The sequence below is a fragment of the Tasmannia lanceolata genome, unplaced genomic scaffold, assembly GCF_043159265.1.
Source record: "Tasmannia lanceolata isolate RefF3 unplaced genomic scaffold, GAP_Taslan_0.1 ptg000029l, whole genome shotgun sequence".
NCBI lineage: Eukaryota > Viridiplantae > Streptophyta > Magnoliopsida > Canellales > Winteraceae > Tasmannia > Tasmannia lanceolata.
The window spans coordinates 6,311,432-6,325,771 of record NW_027518706.1 but is presented as its reverse complement, the minus strand read 5'-3'; the positions used below and the strand labels follow the sequence as shown (position 1 = coordinate 6,325,771).

General features: G+C 38.0%; 1 protein-coding gene across 1 annotated transcript; it reads left to right on the top strand.

Moving 5' to 3' along the window:
* Positions 1 to 7,236, top strand: LOC143859182 (uncharacterized). The gene is made up of 2 exons (XM_077369871.1): positions 1 to 2,874; positions 6,695 to 7,236. Exons 1-2 carry the CDS (start codon positions 153 to 155, stop codon positions 7,087 to 7,089), a joined length of 3,117 nt encoding a protein of 1,038 aa, XP_077225986.1. The 5' UTR covers positions 1 to 152; the 3' UTR covers positions 7,090 to 7,236.
* The last annotated feature ends 7,104 nt before the right edge of the window (positions 7,237 to 14,340 follow it).

The following is a 14,340-nucleotide window of genomic DNA, read 5'->3' as shown; positions in this document are numbered from 1 at the left end:
GTAGGTAGACATGGAAATTAGGAGTAAAAAAGATAAAATGAAATTGGCAGTAAATGCACCATCATTTCTTTCTATATAAAGGTGTAGTGAGATGAAATAAAATTGGGAGACAAGAAGAAATCTTGTATTTGTTCAGCATCAGAAGAGCTTCAATGAGGATGGAGCTACCAGGTATGAGTCTTAGTGTGCTTTGGTCATTTATCTTCTCTGTAAATCTCTTCTTTGCCATGAATGTAGTACATTCGAATTCTGTAACCACCACCACCTTACTTGGAAACGAAACCGATCGAATGGCTCTGCTATCTTTTAAGGATTGTATAAGGAATGATTCTCTTGGAGCCTTATCATCATGGAACCATACTCTCCATTTCTGCCAGTGGAATGGAATCACGTGCGGTCGGAGGCATCAAAGGGTCACTGTATTGGACCTTAGAGGGCAGAACTTGGTGGGTACTCTATCTCCTGCCATATTTAACCTCACCTTCATTAGGGAAATCCACCTCCAAGAAAACAGCTTCAATGGCCAAATATCCCAAGATATTGGCCGTCTATTTAGACTGCAACATCTTATTATGGAGCATAATTCCTTGGGAGGGGAAATTCCATCCAATCTCACCCACTGTAGGGACCTCAGAGTCATCCATTTGGGTTACAATGAGTTAACAGGGAAAATTCCCATCCAACTTAGCACTCTACCGAAGCTATTCTTGTTGTTTCTTTATGGTAATAATCTTACAGGGAGCATTCCACCTCAACTAGGGAACGTTTCATCTCTCAACCATCTCTCTTTATTTCAAAATAGTTTGGTGGGACACATCCCAGATGACCTGGCCCGAATTAATAGCTTGAAACGGATCATCCTTTCTTCAAATTTATTATATGGTACGGTTCCTTCCTCTTTTTACAATAATCTCTCGTTTCTTGTGACCATTGCCGTGACAAATAACCAGTTACACGGAACCCTTCCACCCAATATAGGATTCTCTCTTCCTAAACTCCAATATCTACTTTTATCAAGCAATCAATTTACCGGACACATTCCAAATTCTTTATCCAATGTTTCAAGTCTTGTATGGCTTGAAATGAGTGATAACCAGTTTAGCGGACCAGTGCCTGGAAATATTGGATGGGGAAAGAATCTACTCATCATACTTAGCTTCAGCTATAATTACCTAGGCCTTGGTAGAGCTGATGACTTGAAATTTATCACTTCTTTGACTAACTGTAGTAATCTAAATTGGTTGGACATACAGAGAAATCATTTTGTTGGCCTATTTCCCAACTCCATAGCCAATCTCTCAATTCACCTTTCTTCGTTGTCAATAGGACAAAACCAAATTTCTGGTAACATCCCTAGTCAGATCGGGAATCTCATCAACTTACAAAGTTTGGCTATACATTCAACCTTCATCACGGGTTCTATTCCCACTTCAATTGGGATGCTCCAGAACTTACAAGAACTCTACTTGGGAAATAATAGTTTGTCCGGGAAAATCCCATACAATATTGGAAATATTACTCAATTGACCGACCTCGATTTAGGAAATAACAACCTGCAAGGAAGCATACCTCTATCTCTTGCAAACTGTACAAAACTTTTACGTTTGCGCCTTTCTCGAAATAACCTTACAGGTACGATACCAAAACAAATTATTGGCCTTTCTTCGCTATCAATGGAACTCTCTTTGTCTCAAAATTTTTTTACTGGCTCCCTCCCATCAGAAGTGGGTACCTTGAAAATTCTAGAGGGATTGGATGTTTCTCAGAACAAATTGTCAGGTGAAATCCCAAGCACTCTTGCAAATTGTAAGAGCATGCGAGAACTTTATATGCAGGGTAACTCCTTCCAAGGAGATGTTTCGTCAGTTTTTACTACATTAACATCCATTGAAGTCCTTGATCTTTCATACAATAACTTCTCAGGGAAGATTCCAAAATATCTAGAGGGGTTTCAGTTTCTACAATATCTAAACTTGTCTTTCAATAATTTTGAGGGTGAAGTTCCAAAACAAGGTGTCTTTGGAAATGCCAGTGCAATTTCAGTCGTGGGAAACGATAATCTTTGTGGTGGTATCCCAGAATTAAAGTTGCAAACATGCCCAGTGCTAGCTAATGACAGACGAGGAAAAGCCCATGTTTCTAGAGTAATCATCCTAGTAGTAAGTGCGGTTGTATGTTTGATTTTGTTATTGTGTGTCCCTACTTCGCTTTACTGGATAAGAAAGTCAAGGAAGAAACCATCTTCCCTATCTTCTCTGGAGGGCCGGCATTTAAAGGTTTCTTATGCAGAGCTCTTTAAAGCAACAGATGGGTTCTCTTCAGTCAATTTGATAGGCACGGGAAGTTATGGATCAGTATATAAGGGAATCCTCAGTCGCATTGAAAATGTTGTTGCTGTCAAAGTACTCAACCTTTACTTAAGGGGAGCTTCAAAGAGTTTCATAGCTGAATGCAACGCATTGAGAAACATTCGTCATCGAAATCTTGTGAAGATCTTAACTTCTTGTTCAAGCATCGATTTTGGAGGTAATGATTTCAAAGCTCTCGTGCTTGAGTTCATGCCAAATGGGAGTCTAGAGAAGTGGTTGCATTCAAAATTAGATGGGCAACAACAATTAGGAAGTTTAAACTTCATTAAGAGATTAAACATATCAATTGACATAGCTTCTGCGCTGGATTATCTTCACCATCATTGCCATACACCGATTGTTCATTGTGATCTAAAGCCAGGCAACATTTTGTTGGATGAAGACATGAATGCTCATGTGGGTGATTTTGGGTTAGCCAAGTTTTATCCAAGAATCGTTCAGAGCTCATCTGAAGATCAAAGCAGCACAACTGGATTAAAGGGAACTATTGGGTACATTGCTCCAGGTAATAATTTTATCAATTTTCGTCATCCAGTCTATTCTCAGTGAGTTTTATAAAATATTTCTCAATTATTAGGTATATAATGTAGCGCAACAAAGGCTAAATTAGCATCTTGAACGAAAAAAATTACTTGATACCATTTCTATATTTATTGATAGAGTATATAGGAATGTTATTTTACATCAAGTGGTCTCGTACATGTCACCCGAATAATACCCGGCCTTTTTAGTACCTATGACCATGAGTTCTTTCTGCAAAATAGTTGTGTAGAAAATGCTAATCATGTAAATGGTTAAAAAGTTATAATTTGGGAAAAATTCGGAGAAGCAATTATTCAATTATTCAATAAAATCTCTAATATTATTAGAAAATAATGAGAAAATTTGTAAATAAATTTCCAAAAAAACCCATGACTAATGTTTCTCAACAAAAAATAACCCTAAGATTTGGGTAATTACTAATATCACTAATTATCTAAAATACTTTTTAACATATCGTACCCTTTGTAAAGCATAGCCTATTCTTTTAGATGAGCATGTATTAGAACGTGGCATCTCCATAGAGTTACATTTAGTATGAACTAATATGTGTTACATAAAATAATAGCATATTCATATTATAAAATGATTGATTATAAGTTTAATTTTTATTGCCTTCTATTTTTTGGGTCTTTAGTGTGGCTAATGAAAAAGCTTATGTTGATACCTCATTTTGTGTGTCATACGACCTACTGCGACCTAACACTCCAATGATGAATCAAATCTTGCTTCTTAGATGAGCTAGAGCAGTAAAACATCCCGAAGACCCATGAGAGAAAATATAGTCCAATGAAAGAAGCAAAAGTACCATGAAAAGTGCCTTTTTTTCAAAATTATCCAACTTTTCAAATAGGACCAAAATGCCCTGGAGTTGACCAATCTAACGAGCCCCTGTTCGATTGGATCCCACTACCGCTAGTCATCATTGCCACAGCCTGACACCATGTGTGCAACCCCTTTGCCATTTCAAAGATTGGGTGAACCATTTGCCAAGATTTTCTAGAGCTAGACGATCGGCAACCACACTTGAACAGACGTATAACACTCTGAGGAGTGTGACAATGCCGAACGTTTAGCAACCACTCATCCACGAATGTATAGCACCCTTTCTCCTCTTGCATCTATAGATTTTGTGGTTACTGCATTTGTAAATTTTGTGGTTACTGCATTAATTGTGGAGATTTTGGACTTAATAAGATTATTGGAGACAAGGATTGAGCATCATAGGAGGTCGGCTAATAAGGCGACAGTTATTCTAGCAAAGGAAGGAGTCCTTAGGGAGTCCATGTTAGTCGTGTCACCGGTTATCTCACCTATCTAACAGGCTTGGTAATGGCCCTGTGGACCACTTTTATGTATCATGTGTGGGACATCTTGTCCCCACCCAATACTTTTGACTATTAATGCAATGTCAAATTTCAAAAAAAAACATAGAGTTAGGTAGTTTTTTTCATTCCACTGTTCGGGACGAAGCGTGGGGGTCAAGTAGCCATTTTCTGGCATAGCCACTTTCTAGCATCGGCCTCACAAGGATTTCCAGATTAATGACTGCCTCCAAAGATCCCATTGCGCATCACAAGTTCACTCCACGCCATCTGCTAAAGGTGCACACACTTCCCTATAGATGTCAGTGGATGATGGTTCCCACACTCAAAACCCTTGCTTTCTTTCTAATAAATAGTTGTTTCTATTAATCCCTAGTCAAACATGTCAACTTTTGGTGATTTTTTTCAAAGAAAAGTGGTATGAAAGAAAGATGATTTAGGTTCTCCAAAAGAGCTTGAGCACATGACAAGCGACACTTTCCTAGTCTGCGTGGATGGTTCTATACAGAGTCATGTCCTGGACTTAGGGCCCATAATTCCTCTTTGGTGATCCTAGGGTAATAAGTGGTACATTACCTCATTCCTTCTAGGATCGTAAGAATCCGGTGTGTGTGTGTGTGTGTGTGTGTGTGTGTGTGTGTGTGTGTGTGTGTGTGTGTGTGTGTCTAATCCAAGGAATGAATTTTTGACAATCCTCGATTGGAAAAGAAAAGAGGTATGGCAAATCTAGAACCAGGAATGCGGAGGCTAGGGCAAGGCAAGACTAGCATGTGGGCAAATCCGAGGAATGATTATTGTTTAACCAGCTATCAAAGGTTGTTACAATTCCAAACAAAACTCTAAGTAGCAAATTAAAAAGTGTAAAACAATGTGAGTCTTCCTCATAATGAAAACATGGTCATGAGAATAATTGAAGCCTTTTGGTAATTATCCTAAATTCCTTTTGCCAATTATCCTAAATTTAAGGTGTATGATAAATGTCAAGGAGGTTTCTAATAATTCCTAATAATAAATACGAGACTTTTGGATTAATGTTGTGACTGAAATAGTGTTTCCCTTGGAAAGGAAGGTAAAATGATGCCATTTCCCTTTTCGAGACACGTTTGGTTGGCGTGCACTATTCATCCTAATTCCTTGTGTTTAATGGATTTTTCAACAATTGCCTTTTAAGTTGCCTCTCCCAAGCAAGGTTTTAAATTTTGACCGAAATCCAAAATTTTGGGTTTCGGCCGAGAATGAAATCGAAATTGGTTGAAATCGAAACGTTACAGAATTTCGATCGAAATTTCATTTTCCCTGAAATTTCGAGCCAAAATTTAAGGGATATCTCCAAAAATTCCTTTTTTATTTATTATTTAATATTATCCCAAAATTTCAGCCAAAATTACCTAAATTTCAGCGGACATTTCGATAATTTTGATGAAATTTTCTATGGGATAAAATATTACCTAAATGGATTTCGATAGATTTAGAACAAAATTTCGGCTGAAATTTTGGTTTCGGTGAGGACCAAAACGAATTCCGAAACCGAAATTTAAAACCTTGCTCCCAAGTCAACATGAAAGTGAAATTAAAGATTTGACATTTACAACTATTTTGTTTGTACTTAGAAAATGACATCATTTTAATTTCCTTCTACTTCTACTTATTTTTTACCTTATAAGTTTAATTTGATCCACTTTTGTAGTGCTTTTGATTGTGCAATCATTGATACTTTGTTGGTTTCAGACTTTCAGATGAAGAAATCATGTTGAGAAATTATCATGGTCCAAAATTGACTAGCGGTTTTCAGTAATACATAGTGGAATGCTATTCATAACTTACATGACTTGATTGGCCAAAACCCATGTTGTACCCGTCTGGGACACGTACTTTTCAAATTACAGGAATCTTTACGACAGTTCTATATCTCTTTTATCTCTTTTCTGTTTTTTTGGATGCTACTGCCACAATTTATAATTATCACACATTTTGAATTTTACCCATCTTATTAGTAATTTTCTTAAAAAAGAAATAAAACATTATATCTGCTTAACTTATTAAAATTTAAATATTTTACGGGTTAAAATAATATTATTATGTAAAAAATTAAAATTTGATAATTAATTAAAATATTTTGGCGAATCTACAAAGCATTCTTTTGAGGTTTACTGAATTCGACACTATATCTCCATGCCAGATTCTGACACTCGTACCTATACTTGTGCAATGTAGGACATAACTTCTATATTTTCTTTCATCATGCTAAATCGTTTCTTATGTGTTTCTCTAAAAATTCTAGACTCTTTCCATGCAACTTAGGTTTCTAAATGTGAAGAGATCATTCAATTATCTATCATCTCTTTGATAAAATTTCCACCTTTTTTTTCAAAATCAAACCTTATATTTATTTTTAGTTTCTAACTGGTATCTTATATCCTTTATTACATCAAAAATTGTAAAAGATGTGTGGAATTGCAGAATATGGCGCAGGTGGTCATGTGTCCACAGCCGGAGATGTGTATAGCTATGGGATTCTTTTATTGGAGATATTCACTGGAAAGCACCCCACAGATGACATGTTTAAGGATGGCCTGAGTCTTCACAAATTTGTCCAGTTGTCTTTGCCTGATCGAGTGATGGAGATTCTAGATCCATTAATTCTTTTAGAAGATGATGAAGAAAGAGCTAAAAATATTATTGAGAATTACAATGATAAGATACGTCGTTTGCAGGAGTGTTTGGTATCTTTAGTGAGGATTGGAGTGGTGTGTTCTGCAGAATCTCCGAGAGAACGAATGGAGATGGGAGATGTTGTAAAGGAAATGTGTTCTATTAGAAACATATATCTTGGTGCTGGGATCCACAGAGAATGATGAAATTCACTGCCACATCCGCTTTTGTTTCCCATTGGACAAAAGATTACTATCTTACATGCGGTTTCTTCTATGTGTTTGTAAGTTAATGTTATATTATATATGATTTGGTTAGTGGTGCCACATGCAGGTAGTGCTTTTTTCTCATATCTATATTTTATCCAACTATTAATACAAAATTATTATCAAATCTTGAGTGTGAAGGTTTCCATTACAATACATTGATCGTTCCATCATGAATTACAAATAACATCACAAAGGATCTTTTGATCATATGGGAGATTTATGGAAGATGATTACCAGGCCATTAATTAAATCAAGGTAGCTTTGAAGAACCATGTTGGAAATTAAAGATAAGTTTGTTGAAGAAGACTTTATTCTTCATTCTCCTTTTTTCTCCTTTCATTTGAATTTGTATGTGATGAATGTGTTTCTTCACATTCAGTCATGGAGAAACCCTCTCTCCAAGTTTGTGTGGAGTGAGATAGGCCTATTTTGATGAGAAACACTCTATCCATTATTTTCTCCTTTTTATTCTCCTCTGAATCTTTTAGGTTGTGTTTTCCTTTCTCTTTGATTTTTCCTTCCTTTAGGTGGCCCCCTGATTTTTTCTGTTATTGAAGTCATCATGCACAAACCAATTAATCCTGAGGAATAAAGGGGGTTTTATATTACTCGGCGATGAGTAATATAAAACTAGTTTTAGGAAGAATAAAGCCTAGAACTACTGTCCTAAAAGATCGGTGAAGAATACCTTGTTTTAGGAAGGGTGAATGATACGACACCACCTTCTAGTCTACTCTAATCACATGAAAATAAGAAGAAAAAAATTTCCAATCCAATCCATTGAGGGTGATTCATTGAGATTTGAGGTTGGTGGGTTCTCTGTCAAACAGTAAGAGAAGTAAAAACAAAAAGTAGGTAACAAAAGACAAAAGCCATTTATAGTTTTTTTTTGCCTCACTCTCCCACTTCCATTTCCATTTTCATGATAGTGTTTTGACAAAAACAAAAGCTCTTCAATTGGAGTTTGACACTATTTTTTTAGGTGTGTTTCTATATTCAAATCCTTATCAGGAATCCTAAGGAACTTACCTCCTTAAGCCAGAAAACACTTCCTTCCATGCCTTCCATTTCTTTGTGGTTGAGCTTTTTTAATTTATTTTTTAGTCCAATTTTTAGCTTTGGACTCAAAATCCAAAACATAAATGGGCTTAGAAAATTCCATGATTAACCATTTGTAGTGAACGAGAGTTTGCATACGTGTCAAAAAACAGGCCACACGGAGTCTGGCTATTGAGTTACTAGTTGAGTCTCTCTTCGTTTTGGATTTTGAGAATCAGTTTTTAGTAAAAGCAATTCTCAAAATCCAAAACGGACAGGAGCTGATGATGCCGAAACCTGACCCTTGATCCAAGGGTTAGTAGAGCTCCAATCTGTGATATCCAACGCTCACAGAAAAATTGTTGGAAGCCACTCTGACGCTCAAGTAAGAAATCGGTACCACAGTTAAAGCCAAATAACGGGACAACCCCCCCCCCCCCCCCCCCCCCACACACACACACACACAAAGAGAATGATAGATCAAAAAAAGTAGGGCACACCTTTGGCATTCCGGCCGCTGAGGTAAGATACTCACCCAAGTGCGCATGTACATCCTTGCCTATGCTCCGCCCAGTTCTCCTTTCTCTTGCTGCCTCAGTCTGGCTTCAGTGTTGAAGGGTCCCTCCGGAATTCTGACTCCGGGTGGCCCTTAACCTTTTGTCCATAGATGCAGGTCACAAGTCGAGCCAACCCACCGTGCAAAGCTCAACAAGAGGCAGGACCCCTTCGTCTGGATCGCTCACATCCGAATATTGATTCGAGCAGCATCACTCATTATTCGCAAACACCATATAATAATTTCACGGCAATGAGATTGAAAAGTGGGTCTCCCCTATAGTCCCACTTTCCACCTAGATCAAGCAGTAAAATTATTCACCCACTCCAAGATCTCATCTCCCTATTTGTATTGTTAACAGCACAAACCCTATAAGGAAGGCAATATAAAATCAACTTAAGTAGTTAATCCAGATATTATACTAGAAACTTGGTACGATTTATTTAGTTTTAAGGATTGAGTGTATAAGACCAAACTTCCATATAAAATATGGGGTTCCTATTTTTGTAGATTGAGGCTGGTTAGAAGGAGCTTTTGGAAAAGATAGATGAATCATTTGGCCATAGGATTTGCAATACCTTGGTAAATCTCAACATCGGGACTTTTAACATTGGATGAAAAAAGATGGCACCTCTTCATTTGTAACTTGTATTTGATGAAGTAATGGTTTAACGAATTATGGATAAGAAATAAATATTAACCCTCGTATAGATTGCAAGAAAAACATTTCTGACTGAAATTTTTTCTTCAGAATATTCTTTCTTTCTATGATTTAAAGGGGAAGTGATATGATTAACGTGTAGTTAAAATTTTAAAGGGAACTCATCTTTTCACGTGTCAAAAAAATTAGGAAGTTAAAAGAAATATTTTTCCTTTCCAAACATTTCCAAAAAATTCTTGCAAAATAAAAAGGGCCTTAGAGAGGCTGTGCCCTAAAGATCGGATGATCCTAACCCTCTAAATGGAAACCTCAACATACCAGAGGGCTAGGATCATCCTATGGAGAAGAAATTTAGGGGGTATGGTGCCTATTTATGGCAGCTACCCACAAATGAATGGTTTAGATCATCCAAGTACTGGGTCCCACTCTCATTTTTTATGCACTTGTGTACATACACATAGAACCCATACAATAACTCCCCTCTTCACTTCAGGTGCCTCTGGATGTACAGCCAAAATGCAATATTTTGGGCAGGGAAGAAAGCAGAGGACCCTTCAAGTTGCAGCAATTAGCTATTCATTTCTCTTGATGGTAATTTGGGGTCAAAATGGGCCCCTCTTACAAAACTATAAAGTCCACAGTAACATGGAAAGAGAAACTAAGCTCAAACCAGCTAAACCAAAAGTACATACAACTAAAAATGCATGGAGCTCAAAAAGCTACAGACCATTCTTGAGACATTTTACTCAACTGGGGAAGAATAATCAATATCTCTACATATATGTACAACCTCTAAACTGCGCCGGCAAGGGCACGACACCACCGGAGGGGGGTCTTACTTGGCCGGAGAACGTAACCAGAGACATCCTCTCTTTACAACAAAAGTCCCCCCTGAAAATTCTCCCAACATCTCAAGATTGAAACCAATGCCAATGATACAAAACATGTAAAACCTTGTTGAGACTTAGAGAGAGCCACTTTCACCTTAGCCAAATGGTAAGATGCAAAATCAGCTGTCATCATCCACATTCCCAATGTAAGTGAGATCTGCTTTTCTAACTCTCACTGCCCCTTTCAGGAAGTTAGAAGCCTTAAGATTGGAATGGTCACCTCCAACTCCCACACTGTTATTACCTGAAGCAGGCCCGGACCCTGTGCCATCTTCCAACAGCATGCATGGGTCAATTTCCATGTCGGCGTCATGCAGCACTAATGACTTGGATTTCCCAGGGATGGTGCTGGCGGATCGGGCAGAAGAAACTGAACTTCTTTGGGAAAGGTTTGAATTTCCCTGCTGGAATCCAGGAGCTGGGATGGTAGCTTGTAGAGAAGTAAGAGCTGTGGCAGGCACTGTTGGTGGCTGACAGGAGACAGAGAAGGGAAGGGAAGGGAAGGGGGAAGAATTGGCATTGCGGCTTGGAGACGCCGCCGGATTGCAGGGGGCAATTCCATCCGGTCCAGCTCGGTCTGCACAGGTAAAAGATATAAAGTTTTTTTTTTTCATCAAGTGTAGATGTACATTGATAATGTAATGCATATCATCTATGTTATGTGAATTCTTCTGAATGGGCGAAGAATCCGTGTACACATCTCGGATTCCAACACTTTAGGATTCACGGATCCTTCTAGCTCTCTTTTCAATGTTTTTTTTATCTCTGAATACTGCTACCACAACCTCACAACTACTGTATGTTATAAGTTTTATCCATCCTAATAGTAAGTTTTTTATATTTTTATATGGAAAAGAAAACATTATATTCACTCAAACTGCTTAAAATTTTAATACATTAGTTATTACAATATAAAATTTCATAATTAATTAAAGTTATTTTGGCGAATCCAATCTTTCTTTTTGAGGTTGGAATCCGACACTCCATACCTGTGTTGGATTCAGACACTCGCATAGCATCTGATAAATTGGACGATCATTGCATTGGTCATCGCTGCTATCTGATCATATGATCAAACAGTGGAGGAGGTATGAGCTTCAGCACCCACTTGTGGTGCGGAGAAATGCTTGGTGGGTCCTATAAATCCGTAGCAGATAATGATCAACTAAATGGGACACCAGAACCAAGAGCGGAAGGAGCATACTCAGCTCTCTTGGTTGGCACGGGGAAGAAACATCTATGGCTTACAAATTTAGTGTGAGAGCAATACTACGATTTCTTGGAAGGAGCACCCTCAGCACAGGGAATGGGAACATATATTATCGAGTCATTACTGGGATCCACTGCACCAACTAAGGGGCCGAAGACCCTCAGCGCATTCATTTTGTGGTGTTTGTGTGTGCTTGTCTGAGAGAGAGAGAGAGAGAGAGAGAGAGATGGGGGGAGCGATTACAGAAATATAACTGGAACTAACCTGCAAATTTTCTGCTGCCTCACGATCAAACACACAGAAATCCCGAGAAGATTTGCCGGTTGACTTGGAAGAAGACTTGTGCTTCAGCCAACTTGGCTTGCAACAACTTAACAAGAGTTAGTAGAGCTGATGATGCCGAAATCTGATCCCTTGATCCAAGAGTTAGTAGAGCTCCAATCTGTGATATCCGACTCTCATAGAAAAATTGTTAGGGTCCCAGAGCTTTCTCTCCAGGAAGCCACTCTGACGCTTAAGTCAGAAATCAGTACCTCAGTTAAAGCCAAATGACGGGACAACCCCCCCCCCCCCAACACACACACACACACACACACACACACACACACACACACAAAGAGAATGAGAGATCGAAAAAAATGGGGCACACCTTTGGCATTCTGACCGCTGAGGTAAGATACTCACCCAAGTGCGCATGTACATCCTTGCCTATGCTCCTCCCAGTTCTCCTTTCTCTTGGTGCTTCAGTCTGGCTTGAGTGTTGAAGGGTCCCTTTGGAATTCTGACTTCGGGTGGCTCTTAAACTTTTGTCTGTAGATGCAGGTCACAGGTCGAGCCAACCCACAGTGCAAAGCTCAACAAGAGGCAGGACCCCTTCGTGGATCGTTCACATCCGAGTACATATTCGAGCAGCATCGCTCTATTCGCAAACACCATATAATAATTTCGCGGCAATGAGATTGAAAAGTTGGTCTCCTATAGTCCCACTTTCCACCTAGATCAAGCAGTAAAATTATTCACCCACTCCAAGATCTCATCTCCCTATTTGTGCTGTTAACAGCACAAACCCTATAAGGAAGGTAATATAAAATCAACTTAAGTAGTTAATCCAGATATTATACTAGAAACTTGGTACGATTTGATTAGTTTTAAGGACTGAGTGTATAAAACCAAACTTCCATATAAAATATGGCCTTCCTTATTTTTGTAGATTGAGGCTGGTTAGAAGAAGCTTTTGGAAAACAATGATGAATCATCGTGTAGATATCTTACAACAAAGTAACTGATAATCAAAGCAAAGCACAAATTATTTGGCCATAGGATTTGCAATATCTTGGTAAATCTCAACATCGGAATTTTTAACATTGGATGAAAAAAGATGGCACCCCTTCACTTGTAGCTTGTATAGTTGCATTTGATGAAGTAATGGTTTAACGAATTATGGATCAGAAATAAATATTAAATTTGCACGGATTCTTCTGAATGAGTGAACTACCTATGTCAGACATGTGTCGGATTCCAATACTTCAAACTTCTAAATTTCTTTGATCATTTTCTCCTTAATACTACTACCACACCTTAGTTACTGCATGTTTTACGTTTTATGCATGTTAATAGTTATTTTTTTAAGTAGAAATAAATATTAAATTTGCTTAGCCTATTAAAATTTTCAATATATTACTATTTATAATCGTGTTATTTTGTAAAATAAATTAAATATTGAGAATTGATTAAAATATTTGGCATGAGTCTGAGAAAATCAAATGTGGCATTAGTCTGAATTTAACGAATTTTAACATATTACAATTTTTTAAACAAATAAAAAAAAAAACATATTACAATTGTCAGCAGATTTTGTCTTCATTCATGAGGTGGCTGTGCCGATCGGATGACCCTAACCCTTTAAATGGAAACCTCAACATATCGGAGGGCTAGGATCATCCTATGAAGAAGAAATTTAGGGTATGGTGCCTATTTATGGCAGCTACCCACAAATGAATGGTTTAGATCATCCAAGTACTGGGTCCCACTGTCATTTTGTATGCACTTGTGTACATACACATAGAACCCATCCAATAACTCCCCTCTCCACTTCAGATGCCTCTGGATGTACAGCCAAAATGCAATATTTTGGGCAGGGAAGAGAGCAGAGGACCCTTCAAGTTGCAACAATTAACTATTCATTTCTCGTGATGGTAATTTGGGGTCAAAATGGGCCCCTCTTACAAAACTATAAAGTTCCCAGTAACATGGAAAGAGAAACTAAGCTCAAACCTGCTAAACCAAAAGTACATACAACTAAAAATGCATGGAGCTCAAAAAGCTACAGACCATTCTTGAGACATTTTACTCAACTGGGGAAGAATAATCAAATATCTTTACATATATGTACAACCTCTAAACTGCGCTGGCAAGGGTACGACACCACCAGAGGGGGTCTTACTTGGCCGGAGAACGTAACCAGAGACATCCTCTCTTTACAACAAAGTCCCCCCCTGAAAATTCTCCCAACATCTGAAGATTGAAACCAATGCCAATGATACAAAACATGTATACAAAACACTTCAACGAGCAACAATTCTTAAAAACTCAAATGGTTATAGTTGGAAACCTTATGCTGAAATTTTTCCCTTTTTAATGCATTTACCCCACTTAACTTGAGGTTTGGGCAATAAAGTTTGGTCAATAACAAGCGGGCAAACCCGAGGATCGATCTTGGCATGAATGGAAACCTTATGTGGAAATTTGTCCCTTTTTAATGAATTTACTCCACTTAACTTGAGGTTTGGGCAATAAGGTGGGGGCCAATCCGACGATTGATCTTGGCATG